Source organism: Panicum virgatum, chromosome 7N (genome assembly GCF_016808335.1).
Source record: "Panicum virgatum strain AP13 chromosome 7N, P.virgatum_v5, whole genome shotgun sequence".
Lineage (NCBI taxonomy): Eukaryota > Viridiplantae > Streptophyta > Magnoliopsida > Poales > Poaceae > Panicum > Panicum virgatum.
The window spans coordinates 943,503-961,334 of record NC_053151.1 but is presented as its reverse complement, the minus strand read 5'-3'; the positions used below and the strand labels follow the sequence as shown (position 1 = coordinate 961,334).

The 17,832-nt window shown below is 44.3% G+C and overlaps 1 protein-coding gene and 1 long non-coding RNA gene across 2 annotated transcripts; both read left to right on the top strand.

Annotated features, from left to right (window-relative positions):
- The first annotated feature begins 6,279 nt into the window (after nucleotides 1-6,279).
- Nucleotides 6,280-9,335, top strand: LOC120682935. The gene is made up of 6 exons (XM_039964946.1): nucleotides 6,280-6,696; nucleotides 6,799-6,900; nucleotides 6,972-7,274; nucleotides 7,364-7,595; nucleotides 8,965-9,012; nucleotides 9,124-9,335. Exons 1-6 carry the CDS (start codon nucleotides 6,280-6,282, stop codon nucleotides 9,318-9,320), a joined length of 1,299 nt encoding a protein of 432 aa, XP_039820880.1. The 3' UTR covers nucleotides 9,321-9,335.
- Nucleotides 9,336-9,475: 140 nt separating this feature from the next.
- LOC120681755 lies at nucleotides 9,476-11,376 on the top strand. Its single transcript, XR_005678060.1, has 3 exons — nucleotides 9,476-10,099; nucleotides 11,083-11,208; nucleotides 11,286-11,376. It is a non-coding gene; the product is annotated as an uncharacterized LOC120681755 (long non-coding RNA).
- Nucleotides 11,377-17,832: the final 6,456 nt, after the last annotated feature.

Sequence of the window (17,832 nt, the reverse complement as noted above, 5' to 3'; positions counted from 1 at the left end):
ACCATATCGCATATGCGCCCACAGTCGCTGACACTGAATTTTTTTTTCCTCCGACGAGTTCGGCGAGAGCCCTGGTAGCTTCAAGCCGGGCCTTCTTCGACGCGGAGGCCGCCACGCGCGCGCACGACGCCGCCATGCATGCTCGCGCTCCGCCTCCGCGGCGCCGATGCCGCGCGGGGCCTCAACTTCCCGGGCTCCGCGTGCCGGCCACGGACCCGGCGGGCACGCCCGATAAAACACAACTCATCATACTCAAACTGTGTTTAGTAATAAAACAAATGATAACAAAATAAATGATAAATTGTGGATTTGTTTCGAATAAAACGAGCTATCAAAGTTTTTTTTTTAAAAAAATAAAAAGGTCAATGAACGGAGGGAGTACTTTGGAACGGTGGATTCTATTTCTCTGGGTACTTTATTTCAAGCATATATTTGCTATAATGTAAAATATATGCCACACACACACAACTGGTATGTGGAAGATATATTGTGTGGCGGAACCGTCTAAATTAAATCTCGTTCATGTGCTTCTGCCACCTTTGGCTCGCAAAGCACATGAAAGGGATTAACCCCGGTAATCCGTCGAGTCATCCCATGGATGCCTGATACAACCAAACCCGAGAAACCGACATCGCACACATTAAAGCCCACGAAGGAGCTCACAACAATTACATCATCACAGGCATTTCATACATACTTAGTCCGAGTTACAACACAGAGTTCACATGCATTAGTTAAACATCACAGAGTTAAGGACGGAAGTCCATCGTCCTCTCGCAGCGGAATATATAACAACCTAAGTCAAAAGCTATGCAAAGGATGCAACTAGAGCCCACCCAGTTGTCCTTCGCCACACAGATGCTCGAGGCCTAGTGGGAGCAAGTTCCACCCGAACAACAAGCACAGAAAGGTAACTCAACACCTGCAAAAATGGGTCAAACACACCCTGAGTACAATGACTTAGTACTCGTAGGACTTACCCATAACTAGACTCTCAAAGATCATGAAAGCTTTATGTAGGTTGGCCATACATAGCATAGTTACCACAAGTTCATCCTTAGCCAACATTTTAATTCAAGTGTTCTTGTAGCATAATGAAAGCAAGTTACATATGATATTCAAAACATGAATCAAAAGCTTTTCATAACAAGCATGTGATCATACAACTTGTAAAACACTTAATCATGTTGTCTACGTTGTAGGTCGCGATCAAGTATGTCCCACAAACTGGTGAGACCACAGCGACTCGAATCGATTTAATTCCCGGGAATGTTCCAATATGCACGGTGTATGCTTAGTTACGCCCAACTTTCCTCACGTATACTCGTGCAGCTATACGCTTACTAACTGCGACACTTCCTCACATACACCAACCTCCAGCCTGTCTTGTCCCAAGTCCAAGACGTTCCCGCCTCGCCTCTAGGGGCAGCCATCTCCAGGCGTTACCACGGCCATCCCGGGTTCAGTCCCTGCGAGACCCGTCCCCAGATACCCTACTCGCCACCAGAACGAGTAGGACCACGACCCGATACTTTGGTCAAGCAAAAGGTAGGGCTTCGAGAAGGCCCCACGTACCAACCTATGCATATCGGCAAAAGTAATACCGAAAGCATGGCCCACAATCGAATCGGTCCTTAAGCGACTCGGGCGGAGTCCACTTACCTCATGAACCTGCAAACTCAACAAACCTCCGCCCGGTCTTTAGAGTGTCAAGATTACATCAACTCACAATATTTATTTAGAAAAGCTCATGATTCCTACTACAAGTGACTCCATTCACTTGTGGCTACCGATTAAGCAACCTAAGCCGACTATCGATCCATTTTCTTGGTATATCAGGGTTTCAAGGACATGGATATGAAGATATCATGCAAGTGGTTTATCAATTCAACTCCTAGACTTAATGCATCGAAACTTCTGAAAAACATTTGGACCATTAGCTGGGTGGATGCTTAGGTGCCTACCTTCCTCCGGGGTGTCACCTAAGTCAAAGTTAGCTTCTTTGGGAATGTCCTCCACCTGCTGCTGGTCACTCTCCTGGGGGTACACCACCTGTTCCTCGGCCACCTGCTGCAAGGGCACCGGCTCCTGGATCACCGGCAGGGTCTCCTCGGCGGTGACGTCCTCGATCACGGGTTCTAATCGCCCATACATGAAATGCAAAGGGTGCAAGTTAGTATACATGGATGCATGATGATTTCAGAAGTGAATTGTTCCTAAACTTACCAAGGGGACACGCACTTAATTACAAACAACACTACAATCACTCATAAACAACCAAAGCAACCATTTAATGGATTAAATTAGGGTTTTGTGAATTACCAGGAAAACAGCATTCAAATGGCATGAAAATTTAACAGAAGGTAGATCATGATGTAAACAGCTCCCAGTTTAATTTTCAAGTCATTTGGAGTTACAGAGAATTTTTAAGAATTCAAACAGTCAGGAAAGTACACATTTGGCAATTACAATATCTCTTAACTGGGAACTCCAATGAGGCCCAATTTTTAACAGAACCTTATCTAGCATAAGAACATCCTCCATGAAGTTTTCCAGGATTTTATGAACATGCTAAGGTCACCTTTCCATTTATTCAAGTTCTAGCTACATTAATCTTGTAGGAATTATTAAAAATCACAGAAACATGTAAATGCTACCAAATTTTACAGAGAGCTACATATAGACAGAAAGTAAGTGCACAGAAAGTTTCAACCCATTTGGAGCATGTATGATGGGGTTTCTCATTTTAACATGAACACATAGTGAAATATTACATCAACACAAACCTAGACATGAAATGATGTTAAACCCTACAAGATTTGGTGTTGTGACCCTATGATCAGTAACATATCATCAAAATAGAACCTAGCATGAACTTCTCACTGCAAGAACATGGTAATATTTTCATATTCTCATTTCCTCTATTTTCATAACACATAAATGCTAGCATTCACAAATTCATTCAAATCATGGAAATACATCAAGTGCTGGGGGTGTCCCTTTCCCCCACACACTCATACATCACAAGAAACAAACTGGCCAAGTTTCAAGATTTATAGAGGCCATTTGCTAATTATTTGAATTAAAATTAACATGTCAACCTAAGCTCAAATCATGATTAAAACAATCAACACACAAAAGCATGAGGAAGAAATACTTAGAGTAGCCATGCCCATGACTTTAATCCTGCGGCCACTGCTCATTGGAGCACAAGCCAGTCACCTGCAACATTGGGAATAAAACCCTGAGTACGAGGATACTCAGCTAGACTTACCCGTCAACAAAAATAAAACGACACCAAGGAGGATGCAAGGCTTTATGGTGGAGCTAAGCTGACTCATTTGCATAAAAAGCATTATATAATAATTCATCATGTTCATTTTAACATCAAGTACTATACTCATTATACTAGATTGGCAACTATCCAATGCCATACAAGTATATTAACAATCCAGCAAGTAATATATATAATCATAATCAGGTTTTGTCCATCAATCTCATCATGTCCAACTCACTAATCCATTTATTTATAAAAGAGATGCTACAGTGTAGAAAAAGAGTCAAGGTTCCCACCATTCCGGGGCATCGGCGATTCGAATCGATTTGGTCCAGTACTGGGGTTTATTCCCATCGCAAAACCAAACAACCGGATCAATGGTTGGTGAGTCACCGTTCGTGCTACTTAGGAAACGCGGGCTCATGCAAACCCGAACACCCATGAGGAACGGTAGCCAGGTCGCTCAAGTGACAACAAATCCTCGGGACGCCGCCCGGGATTCCAGACGCCGCTGGGCTAGCAAAGTTGGCCTTGCCCACAGTCTATTACTCCGCACTCACTAGGTGACGCGATTAAGCGGCACGGGCACCGGCCTAAGTAGATTACTTGGCTTCGCGGTCAGAACGACTTATCTGGCCAGCTAAACGAATGGGCATGCATTCAACATCCTGACTCCCCGCCTACATCAGATCCGTAGTCCTTAACTGCACAAACGAGGGGTTAGATCCAGACTAAGACCTCCATGCCTTGTCCTTCACTACCAGGTTCCCGCCCGACTCATTTCCTTTTCAAAAACCAGCGAGTCACATGATATCATCATTTTCTTAACCATCATCAGGTAACCACCTATATCTCGCGGATGACAAGAAATCACCCGACTTATATCTCGCGGATGACAGGAAATCACCCGACTTCTACCGACTAAGCATGGCTAAGCAGTGTACTTTCGATTCCTGGATCTACTCATGGGATAATTGAGGGTAACTGGACAAGGAAAGCATATCTCAGATATGCATAAACGGTTGCATTGCAACACCTATCACCTAGTGCACAATATAACTACAATAGTAAACATTTGTAATACTTGCATAAATTAGGGACAGGGATTAAATGCACCGGGGCTTGCCTGGAACACGTTTCTCGTGGTTTTTGGCCAGGCTGACTTCGGGAGGCCGGTGTGGGCTTCGTGTGCTTTTGGGGATTTTGATCGTTTGGTCATGTGGCTTTGAACTCATTTCTCAAGAATGGGCAAAGGGAGCTCGCAGACTGGTCTCGGCGATGGCTTGCTCTTGTTTCTTGCGTTCGGGCTTGGGGATTCCGACGTGCGGTCATGTGACTTTGAACTCATTTCCTAGGCCTCGCAGTACTGCACCAACGGACAAGGTGGTTTAGGGGCTTGCTAAGGCTGAGCCGGACTGGATTTCGGTTGCTCGAGGATTCCGCCCGTTTGGGCATGTTGGCTTTGAACTCATTTCTCAAGATCGGGCAAGGGGGACTCGCAGACTAGCCTCAGCGATGGCTTGCTCTCGTTTCCTGCGTTCGGGCTTGGGGATTCCGATGCTTCGGTTTGCATGCCTTTGAACTCAGTCCTCGAGCTTCAGAAATTTGCACCGGTTGGCTAAGACTGGTCACTATTCGACCAAATCTGGTTAACTGTGGGATGGATATTGTTCTTTATCGCGCTCAGTGGTGCGCTGGCTGCCCTCCTCACAAGTAGGCTCACCGTGCATTGCGTGGATTGATGCTTTGGATGGCTTGGCCATCGTGTATCAGCTGGCGCATGAGATGTCTTGGACCTGTGACTACCGGGAGAGCCCCCATCCTATGTTTCCTCTCGGCCAAATCTCTTGATTTTCTGAGGCTATTTGTCTATTATTAATTTATTTCTTCACTAAATCATAAAAAATGCAATTAAATTTATAAAATATTTCAGTGTTGGTCGAAAATTGTGAATAAGTTACCTAGGCCCATAATCATGATATAGCAAGGTAACCTCAAGCCCCCACGTGGAAATGAGAAAGTGAACTATCGACCATGTTGAAACCTCGAAGGCGAAAGTCACTTCACGTTAAACCCACACACGGAGTTAAAAGAAACACCGGCAACATCCGGCAACATGTGGAGTTTCTTGTCCAAACTTTTTTTGAGGATGCTACGTGGACATATGTTTCCCCTCCGCCAAATATCTTGATTTTTAGGCTATTTGTCTATTATTAATTTATTTCTTCACTAAATCATGAAAAATGCAATTAAATCTATAAAATATTCCAGTGTTGACCGAAAATTGCAAATAAGTTATCTGAACCAATAAACATGCTACAAGAGTAAAGTAAATATGGCACATGTTATATAAAAGTAAATATATAACCAGTGTTATCCTAAACGGTAAATAGTCGGTCAACCTTTGTTTAGCGTTTAGACCGTTTAAATGGAGTTTACACAGATTTAAACGGTGTAAACGGTTCTGTATTTTAGATCAAAACATACATATTTAAGCTTGTAAAAAATAAAATATTATGCCAAATATACATATTTGTGTATGTAAAAGAATATATATACATATTTATACATACAACAAATTATTATACATATTTATGAATGTGCAATTCAAGATATAGATATTTATGTAAAAAAACTCAACTGAATTTTTAGTGTTCACCTAAACAGTGAGCTAAACGACTGTTTAGTCTGTGTAATAGTGTTTATTTCCGTTTTATTTAGACCGTTTAGGTTGTTTAACTCCGTTTTTACCGTTTAAACGATCGAACCGTTTATGGGCTAAACTACACAATTAGTCACCGTTTACCGTTTAAACAGCCGTTTAGCCCGTTTAGGCGAACGCTCACCAGTTATATCAAATAATAAAAAAAGAAAAGAAAATAAAAAGAAAATCATAGCAATCTGGTCTGGGCCGCGCACTTGGCCAAAGCCCAACGCGTAGGACAATCGTAGCCGTCGATTTGATTGAACGGTGGAGGCCAGCCAGATCAGCTGTATATACGATGTCCTCCCCAACCCTAACTCTCTCTTCTCCTCTCCCCTCAACACGCCTCCCTCCCGCGCCGCGTGCCGCTCTCCCACCGCCTGCCGAACCTCTCGCCGTCGAGCGGCCTAGCAGCGCCGCGGATCCCCCGACCGCCGGTCTCGTCCTTCCCAGCTGGGCCACCGCCCCACCCGTTGATCCAGCCATCCGTCGCAGGCCTCCGGCCGGCCGTCACAACCACCAGTCTCGCGGCGGCCAGATCCCCAACGTCGCGTCGCTCTCCAAGTGCCGCCTACGCCTCCTCAAGCTCGAGCGGGTCAAGGACTACCTCCTCATGGAGGAGTTCGTTGCTGCGCAGGAGCGACTCCGCCCCCAGGAGGACAAGGCCGAGGAGGACCGATCCAAGGAAGCATCGGTCCTGCCCCCAAGGAACCGGGTAAGCCACCATGGAGGATGCTACATTAGATGCTTCTCCTTCTTCCTACTTCTTCTCTCTATTGCTTCTCCACGACACTTAATTTGATAGATTCAATCGCAGGAGATGGGTGTGTTTGAACTCAAGATCAACCATTTAGTACTGGATTGCGCATATTGCCAACAACCCCTCCGGCCTGACCAGATCAGGGGCCAAGCGTACACGGTGGGTGAGATGAAAAGCCCGCAAAGTTTTCGTTTTTTTTCCTAGCTCAACTTCACTTCTGGGCCTTGCAGTGCGCTGGCGGCCACATCTATTGTGGTGCCTGCACCCGCCGACACGAAAAGGCATGTATCTCCAACTGCCGTTTGCTGGACTGCACCATCGCTCAGATGAAGTTCAAATGCATCTTCTGCGACTCTGGGGGCGAATACATCCCCTACTGCAAGTTTTTTGAACACAGGTGCAACACCGACGTCGTCGATCCCAAGCTTCCGGAACGGCAGATGGAGTTCGCGTTTTACGGGGGCGGCTGCATCAAGACAAGTCTACTTGTCTGCTCTGAATGCGAGCTTCCTCTCCGACCTCCTATTTTCAGGGTGAGCTCAGCTCTGACCTGACCGAATTAATTTGGATGCAGTTTGGTTTGATTTGATTTTGGCTTCATGCTATCCTACCCTTGTTGCAGCATATCTCTGGTGACGTTCTCATTTGTAGCCCCTGCTACCGTGGGGATATCGTCAACTATGTTCGCTGCAGTGAGCTCGACTACCTCGTCCAAGGTATCATGGTGAAATGCGTGGCTTGCGAAGAATACATTCCATTCTCCACCTTGGCTTCGCACCAGCTGCGGGAGTGCCCATCCAAGCATAAATTGCAAAAGATTGCGCCAGGCTCAAGTGCTCGGAAAAACTTGTGTGGTAATACATGCATGCCTCTCATCTCTGCTTCCCTCTTCCTGCATCCACATGGTTGTTTGAACGCGCCCTCTTGGGGCAGATGTTTGGATGGTTGTGTTGGCATCACACCACCTTTCTAGCGCTAGCGCTAGGTCATTGCGTGGCTGTTCGGTGGGCATTTTCAGTTGGTTCTTGTTTTCTCGTTGATTGTTTTCTACTAGAAATACAGCTCATTCTCTGCCACTAACTTATAGAACACAGAGTAAAATCACCAGAATGTTGCTGAAACAATGCAGCAATGATAAACATCGCTTGGGAATGTTACTATGCCATCAAAGCCCCATAAATCACTTTGTTGATCTTACATTTAACAAAAAGTTTATAATATGTTTTGAAATCTAATTTTTTTTAGCAAAGCATAAAAGTTTCAAATGAACCCAAATCAAGTATATTTAGTTTAGTTCAAACGAAATAAATAATACGTGAGACATGGACTGCTGATATATTGATAAGGAAAATGACTAAATATTTGACATATATATAATCATTGGCAAAGAAACATGTACATCTTCAAGACAGCTTCTTAGTATGGCTACCAAGGCCAAGGGGTAGCCGTACTAAGAAGCAAACTGCAGGGATCAAAATTATATGTACGGCAAGAACACCAGCAACATAAACTGAATCTAATTTTCTCTGCATCAACAGCTTTTAGTGTGATTGTATGAACACTGGGATTACTTTGTCCTTGTCCTTCAGGAAACATATGAAATTATCCAAAGGATTATATGAACACCAAGAATGCTTCTAAAAGTATTCACAGGTTCCTCCAGCCCTCGAAGGGCACTCTTATGTCCAACGTTCCATCCTCTTTCAAATAGAATAGCAGATTGTCAGTGTTATGGATGCTTTCATAGGGCGCCAATAGCCATAAAGTAGCAGTAGCAGCGAGCTATGAGTTTATTTGAGATCAAAACAATTAGCAAGAATAAGAAAGAGATGTGAGGTCGTGTGGAACAACAATTGCCATTTAATAAATAAATAAATAAATAATCACTTGTATATTCCTTTTGATCCCTAGATGAACAGATAACCGGTTTAACAATCCTTGACTACTGCCATAAGATGTCAGTTTTCATCACTTTGATAATTAAATCACTTTGATAATTAAAGATAAACCAATCAGCCACATAGGTGAAAGAAGCAGAAAGAGTGTAATGGTGTTACAACCCATGCTAGCTCCATCATGCAACTTGTTTCATTTTTTTAGTATTAAATGTGCCGGGCAATTTGGGGGTGTCTGTGCTCTTTTGCATTGTATCCTTATTCCCCAACTTGCAAAGTGGAGGCCAACTCACAGATCTGAGAATATCAGACTTTATCCTCATTTCAGATGAAGAGGAAACTGAGAGACTTTCAACGTGCAGCAGTTGTATCCAGGGTATGTAATTTCCCCAATTATTTGTTGCATGTTTACTCTTTAGAGCATCTGTGCTATTGGCCCTTGAATCTTGCTGCCAGCTGAACTATATGTACATGTTTTTGTTTTAAGGAAAAAACAAGCAAAAGGCTCCTTGTGAGGTTGGTAAAATGGACAAGCACATTGTTCGTGGTGACGAGGTTGGGAATGATGATGACTCATTGGATGACAACCATGTAAGTTTATTTGTGATTAAACTATTCTTATGCTCTCATCCTCATGATAATTCATCTTGGGTACATGTACATGAAGTTGGCATCCTGTTATGACTAGGTCCTGACTGGTGTGTTTTTTATGTGATTAGATCTAAAGTGGTATGTGGACTACAATTTGATGATGTGCCACCGGTGGCGGGCCACCGATGGGGCACAATGGGGCGTATGCTCAGCATGAGTAATCCATATATAATATTATTCAATAAGCTCAGCACTAATCTGGCATTAGCCATGGGCCAATCAAATTGCTATCGCTGATGCTTACTACTTACCGGATCCACATGCCGGCCCATTTCAACACTATATGAAATCACTATTGTTACCTACTTACTTATGTGCATCTCACTATTTTGTTGATCAACGAGTTCTAACATCATTCTATTGGGTTTAAATCAGTACAGTATTATTATTTTTATATTAATGTTACCATGTTCTATGATGTGGTATAACTGCAGTATACTACAATGTTCTATCATTTCAAAACTGTAGTATACTACTAGATGTTCTTTTTTTTAGGCCTTCTCTTTGGAAATTTCTAAAAAAAATGTTTGGTGGTTGTACTTTTCTCTATATGCATCTTCAACACCAGCTGATTCACGTGCATCTTGTGTATCCTAGCCTCTGTAGCATCTTTGTTTGTTTGTCAAGAGTTTCTTGGGTTTGGCGTGCACATGCATGTGGTGTACCCTATAAGAAAGAGAATATTGACAATGTATCCAATAGTTGAGGCTATTGCCAAAATACATGCCAAAATACAGCTTCACATCTGACTCATGTGTTTGTTCATTGTAGGCTGAGTGGCATGAGAGTGGCTGAAAACGCGCAGAAAACAGGTACTTGCTGCTGTGCAGAGTGCCTACCGAGTTTTTATCTAATATGCTTTTGTTATGGGTTAATTATATATGTGCCATCGTATGGAGTTAGCTCATTAGAGAGTATGGATGTGTGCATTTATGTGCACTTAGATTAAGCGCTGAAATCAATAAATAATAAGCATGTAGTATTACTCAACAATAAGCATGCATGATTACATTATAGCTGTGTTGTTAGCATGGAATGTGATATAGATTACCCATAAAGGTATAGATTATCTTGAACTCCACAACCAGAAAATTTACGACAAAGCTGTTTTTTTTACGTCATGGTTTTGGACTTGATGCTGCATAGATCCGGTAAAGGGTGCGGTGCATTAGAGCTCAATAATGGAGTCACTTCACCTTCCTCCCACCTTTCCTAAACTTTTTTCTAGCATCCCAAAACTGCATTTGGGGATGGTCGTGGTGTACGATGTTGTTTGGGGCTGAGCTATAGGAAGTGCAATGGTGCATATAGGAAGTGAAAAGAAAAGAAAAGCAAAAAAGGAAAGCTGAAGAGAACAGGGCCTAAAGCGCTGTGTGGTGATGGCTGCGCGTGAACAGGCTAAGTCGCCGTTCGTCTGCGCACGCATTGGTTGAACGTGTTGCATTTATTGGCAATCAGCATGGGCTTGCTTTCTGGGAGTAATGCGGCGAGGTGTTAGCACAGCTAAGGATTCTATTCAATTTGTTTTTGGAGTTGGGGGTTGTTGCAGGCCTTCGGTAATGTCTACTACTCACATAGGTATGCAACACTAGCAAAAACAAAGAAGGATAGGAAGCTGCAAAGGATCAGCGCTGGTGACTAGGACTTAGCTTCCTTTGATTAGTTTCCAAACTTTCATTTTCCATAATTTAGCACTTTGAGAATTATTTCTTTTGCTAAGATTGTAAGGTAGTATGTATATTTAAACAGCAGTATTGCCATCAAACTGTACTCTTATCTCTCTTCTCTCAAGCAGCACCTACGGCAGCCCAGGCTAGCACGTCGACATGTCGATGCCTACCCATCACGGCTCCCTTGAAGCCACCTCTACCTCATCGCCCAGTCACCCGTCTCTTCCAAGCAGCCCACAACAGGAATAGGGGTAAGTTTCTTTTTCATGTAATTAGCTCTTATGACCGCAGCATGAACTTGTTTTAAATTTGCTTTAAAAATTTTAAGGTGGTAAAATGGGCGCCCTTGTGACTGATAGCTCAACCTACAAAGCAGGCCAGCAACGGACCAAACGTGAAGGTCCTAATATCCAACGGGGAATAAAACGGCGCTCTTGTGAACAATAGTAAATCCTATGAGGCTGCTGCGCTTAGCTTGTAACATGGAAAAACAACTATATTGCATTGTAAGCTTGCTTAACTTGAGAGATGTTCTTAGCGTTGGTTTATCATTCTAACATAATTTCACGTTTGGTTATCTTTGATACGAGAGCTTGATGGCGGTGTGGCTGGTTGCCATGCTATTACAACTTTGCTAAAAATTCATTTAATCACTTTGTTCTTCAGCCTATCCTAGATCCCTCAGATCTCCTCACATGCAAATTGCCCCCAAAAGAAATTCCTATGCCCAAGTCAATTATTCATATAGTATACAATAGTTGATGGTTAATTTATGATTTGCTCCAGCTTGAATGTCGCTCTATTGTAAGCAGCTGATGGGGGATGCAGTTGCTCCCTTCTGTTAGTCTCATCGAGTGAAAAATCTAAACTTCCAGCTACCATTTATACCATGTCAAAATATTTATTTATATGCAGTGTATGATTTGTAATGATATTCGTGTGTTTCCTTGAAAAGGAAAGGTGCATGTTTTCTGTGGTTTGAAGATAATTTTTAGCCTCACCATAACTTTTATTGAAAGTAGCTAAAATTTGCGCTGCCATAAATCACTAAAACTTTGTTTCAAACTTATGTACAAAATGAAGTTATTCATTCTCGCAATGCAGGACCAACGGTCGTAATTGAACCACTGATATCAATAACATATTTCATATACTTCCAATGTTTAGGCATGTATCTATATGCTGTTAGTCAAACTACATGGAAAAAAGGTTAGTATAAGTAATCGCAATTCTAAAATATAAGTAGCATAGCTTATGATCATAGGATGTTCTTGTCTCCAGGCCAAACTCACCGACTATAAAAGCTGCTTTTGACTGTGACAAGACCCTGATTCCATCTTCAGATTTGTTACATCTAACAACAATTCACGGGTCAAGAGCACTTGACGGAGCACTTGATCAAATGCCTAACTCAAACGAGTTGTCCTCGTAGCAATCCTAAATTATCTCATATCCCTGCTGATCTTCCTGCGGATCCAGGAATCATCGAAGCCCCGAGCCACACGGCAGGTCGGCGGGCGGCGAGCGCGGGTGGCACTGCAGCAGCCGGCAGGGCGTCGGGCGGTGTGCCGGATGCGGCTGCGCGGGCGGCACCGGCGCACCGTGACAGGGCGGGCTGGGCGCCTGGCGGCGCGTCGGCGCATCTCTTGAGAATTTAGAGTTAAATGCAAACACTTGATCAAGTAGAAATACACAGTAATACCCGTAACAAACAAATTTGTAATAAACTTATGTTTTTTAAAATTCTAAAAATATTAAAAATTATTTTGTGCTGCAATCCATATAGTTTTAGAGCCCAACCCACCCTCCATCTCGTCTCTTTTCTCTCTTGGGCTGAATGTGGCCAATGTAGCCAGCCCAACTGGTCTCCTCCCTCTTGGGCTGAATGCCCCCTCTCATCCGCGCATGGGCCAAGGCCGGGCTGTGTGGCCCAGCAGTCACAGCCCAGCGCCACATGTGCTGGTGGGTTTGGCTATGGGCCAGGTGGAAAAGAGTGCAGGTGGGATAAGTTGGGCTGCTTGCTATAGGTTTTAAACATTTTTCAATTGTGTTTCCAAAGTGAAATAAGTTTTAACAAGTTTTTAATTTTTAATTCAACAAACACAATTTGAACTTTCAAAAAAATATAACCATATCCATAATTGGAATTTTTAGGCATTCATGTATTATTTAATTGTTGGTTGGGTAATTTGCTAGCGAAAAATTAATAATTCACAAGTACCCTTAAAAATCATGAGATTTTGAGGTTACTTTTTTCATAGCATGTTCATTAGTATGTCTAATTTTACACATGGAAATGATAAAGTGAACTATCGATCATGTTGAAACTTGGATGGTGAAAGTGACTTCACGTGTAACACACACAACGAGTTGAAAGAAACACCGGCAGCATGTGGAATTTTTTGCCAAAACTTTTTAAGGGTGCCACATGGACATTTTTTGCCCCTCCACAAAATATATCGAGTACTCGTATGAAAATTATAAAGTAAACTATTGGTCATGTTGAAACATGGGCGGTAAGGATGACTTCACTTGTAACCCACACTACGAGTTGAAAGAGACACCGGCAACACCAACAACATGTGGAGTTTCTTGTCTAAACATTTTTGAGGATTCTACATGGAAATATGATGACCCTTAGAAAAATATATTGAATTTCTGAGGCTATTTGTGTATTGTTAATTTATTTCTACAGTAAATCATCAAAAATGCAATTAAATTCATAAAATATTGTAGTGTTGACCAAAAATTACAAATAAGATATATAGATCAATAAACATTCTATACAAAGCTAAGCTCAAGCCCCCATATGAAATGCTAACCTCAAGCACTTGTGCGGCTGACTCTCAGCGCCTGTGTCCCATCCTTCGTGCAGGTCTTGTGCCTGTGCCTATAACGAGTGCTTGCGCACTGCTACCCGTACATTGGGAAGCTGTGTTCGCAACATGTTGCCTTCATTGTGTTCACCCTCTGGGTGCTCCATGACGGCCTAGTAGCACATATGGCGTTGCCTCGTGGTGTTGGTCACAACAGCCTACATCACCAAGGCCACCTCGCTTGTGCTCTTGGTCTCGGATGATGCTGACGCTACAGGACGAGGCTGCTTCGGCGCCTCGTTCCACTCAAAGTCGAAACCTTCAAAAAAAACAATAGCCAACTCGGTAGACACATTAGTGTGAATGTTGATGCTTGCTTGTCGAGGAGGACGTGCTATGTAACACCCGGTTTATAAAAGAGCATAAACCGAGCAATCATATACATGTTAGGATCAAGTCACATGTATATACAACAGAATGAGTAGTATATCACAGCACATATCACGTAAAAGACATAATAAAGCGAGTACGAATGTTATTTATTATAATAATGACAAAATGTCTGATACAGCAGAAGCGTAAAGCAAATACGATAACTCTCAACGAAGCAGGGCTCCACAGGGACGTCGACTGGGAGACGAACGCTTAGAAGTCCTCGTACTCCTGGTAGCTCTGAGTGAACTCCCTTGCCTCGGCAGGAACTGAGCAACAGTAGAGTATCCCAAGAGGAAAAAGTATAGAAGAGGCAAGAGTGAGTACACAACTCGTACTCAACAAGTATAACACAAACTATGAGGCTCTAAGGTTGGCTGACTCAACTGCATTAGCGTTTAAGTCTTGGCAAATTTTATTAAAACTAATTACTACAAGTTGGTGAATTACCATTAACCCAGTTACATAGTACTTAATCAAGATTAATTATGAGACTACTGAAACCCAAACTGAACCAAGCCACCCGGGGAACCTGCCTCGTCAAAGGAAGATAACCCCACTAATCAAAAGGAGGATCTGGGCCGCTCATGACCGTGAGCACGGTAGTATACCAATTTTACACTCTGCAGAGGTTGCACATCTTTACCCACAAGTCGTGAGCTACACTAGTTGTTCATCACACTTCCTAAGGTGAGATGGCTAGCAAACTCACTACGAGGCCGTTACAAAGAATCTCATTGGTAAGGTGTAACCGCGAGAGTTAGATCAGCGACGATAAAAACTCAAATTTTAATTACATATAGGCTCTTACCGCTCGGCAGAGGGCCGGCCGCCCCGCAGACGGGCGGTAGGCCCCCTGCCGCCCCCTGCCGGGCGGTAGGGGTATAAACCTGTAAATTGTGAAACCGAAAATATATTTCTTTATAAACAATTTTGAAAAATATAAAAATAAAAAACACCGGTCTTCAACGGCTTCCGATCTAGGCTGACCGAAGAGGCCTCCAAGTCGCGTGGCGGAGAGGATTCGGCCCAGGAGGAATCCAAGTCGACTCCTACGCCGACTTTTCTCTAATCCAATTTTTGTTCCTCAAGTAATTAAAATTTTATCATAGGTTTAATTTTGTTGTTGCATCATGCTGGAGCATTGTTTTATTTGTTTGAGTGCTTGAGTGATTCAAATTCAAATTTGAATTCATTTGGCTTGAGTTTGAATTAGAAATAGAAATAGGAAATAGAAACGAAAAACTAGAACCCAGCCCAAACCTAACTTCCCATCCCAGCCCGCTCTCTCTCTCCCCCGGCCCACACTGTTTCCCTTTTTCTCAGCCCGCTCCGCAACCCCGCGGCCCAGCCTTCGCGGCCAGCCCACGCGCGCCGCGCTCCACCTCGGCCCAGCTCCCCCACGCGCTCAACACCGCAGCCCACTCGCTCACGTGCTCGCCCCGCGCCCCCCGCCCCCTCTCACTGACACACCTGGCCCCGCCTGTCAGCGCCTCTTCTCCCACCTTCCTTCTGCCTCACCGCGACGCCCCCGCACACAACGGCCTCGCCGTGATTCTCGCGCGCGATCCGGCCCGCACGCCGAGGATCCACGGGCTCTTGCCTTCTTAAACGCCCCAGCCCACACCCCCAGGAACCCCAACCCTCGCCATCGCATCCAGCCGCAACCCTAGCCGCCGCCCTTCTAGCTCCGAGCGGAGCAGAGCCCCGTGCCACCACTGCTACGCCGCTCCGCCGCGCCGGAGTCCCGGCCAAGCCGCGCAGGAGCATCGCCACGACACCAGCAACCCTCCTGAAGCCTTTGCCTCGACTCTAGCCCCGTGCTGCGCCGGGATTTCGCCAGGGACGCCTCACCGGTGAGAAGCTCCGCCGCCGTAAATTCTTCGCCACCGACGGTCCCCAGACCACCCTAACCTCTTGTACTCCTTCACAGCACCGCCCCTCGTTGAACCGTGGAGCCCAGATGCCGGAGCTCCACTGCTACTGCCTTCCCCGCGAGCACCGGTCCACGCCACACCGCCGGACAGCGCCACCACCGACTTCGCCCGGCCAACTAGCAGGGGTGCGTGCGCGGCACGGCGGTGGCGCCAAGCGGCGGCGGCGGGGCGTCCGTGGCGGCGCGCGCATAGTAGGCCTCGACGGCGGACCCTCCGGCGGACGGTGCGAGGCGGTTGGGGGGATGTTGCTAGTGCGCGGGGCCCGCGCCACGCATGCGGACAGCGGACCTCCTCTATTCCACTCGGAATAGTGGATGGGCTGCTGGTCCGCAACCATTGTGGACGATATACAGGCCCCTGCTGCAGCACTTTTTCCGGTAGCGTCTCCCGGTGCGGAGAGCCTTAGACCTGCTTATTGTCAGGTCTGGGTTTCGATTTTTTTTTTTGCCAGGGCTGGCATTCATTGCTTCCATTTAGACCCAATATGTTTGTTTCCATAGGACTAAACTTTAGCCCTATCACATTAAAGAGAAATTTATTATTTCGAAGTATTAAATAAAGTCTAATTATAAACACATATGAGTGTTAATTTATGAGACAAATCTAATGAATCTAATTAATATTTAATTTGTTATAGTGATACTATAGTAAACATCCGCTAATTATGAATTAATTACACTTATTAGATTCATCTCGCGTCCAGAGATTCTGCAATTAGTTTTGTAATCAGAACTTATTTAATATCTCTAAATAACAAGATTTTTTTATATGATAGGAACAAAATTTAGCCCTTCGGAATTATTACTGGTACACCGTTGAGAGCTGCTGCGGCCTGCGTGGACTGTAGTGATGCGTGGACTGCGTAACTGTTTGTCCATGCATCAGAATAAATATGTGTCTATGTACTTGTCCATTCTCGTGCACATATCTGCGTTACTAATTTGAAGTTCAATTTTGTGCTGCTATTTTTTTTTATTGATAGGTGTATGTTGCAATGTGGCATAAAATTACTGTCTCCAGTGCAGCAAATGATATATATCATGGGTGTGCGGCAATGCATTAGCAGTAAAAGGAAAGCACTAAAATTTGCCTCCTCACGTTTAGAGGGGTAGAAATGTCTTTTTCCCGGTCACCGCTTCGTGCCCAATAAAAATGGCATACCAAGGAGGCAACCACTATAATTTAACACATACTTATGACGACATAAATAAAGGAAGAGTATACTTTATTTTTTTTTTGAACTATGCCAGGAGCACTGGCCCATCATGTAAGACTCGACAATGAGCACCCACGCCGACCGCACGCTCGAACGCAGATGAGGCTGTCCAGCTGTCTGGAACGCGCCTACTGAGTAACTCACTCCCTAACCCACCTAAACACACGCACACACACTGCTCAGTCTCCACTGGAGATAAACCCCGGCGCAGCACCCGGTCGATCCCGATGGGATTCGAACGCGGGCGGGTGGGTTCCCAGCCGGGCGACCACACCACCGGGCTATCAGCCCGTCTGCAAGAGTATACTTTATGATGGCACAAGAATTTTTCTAATACAAATATACTCGTTATAACTGTGACAAGATAAGTATGGGGTAATATATATATATATTAGTTTACCCGCAAAGAAATATATATTAGTTGACATAAATATCATTGGTCCAATAAAACTATGTTACTATATGACACAACAG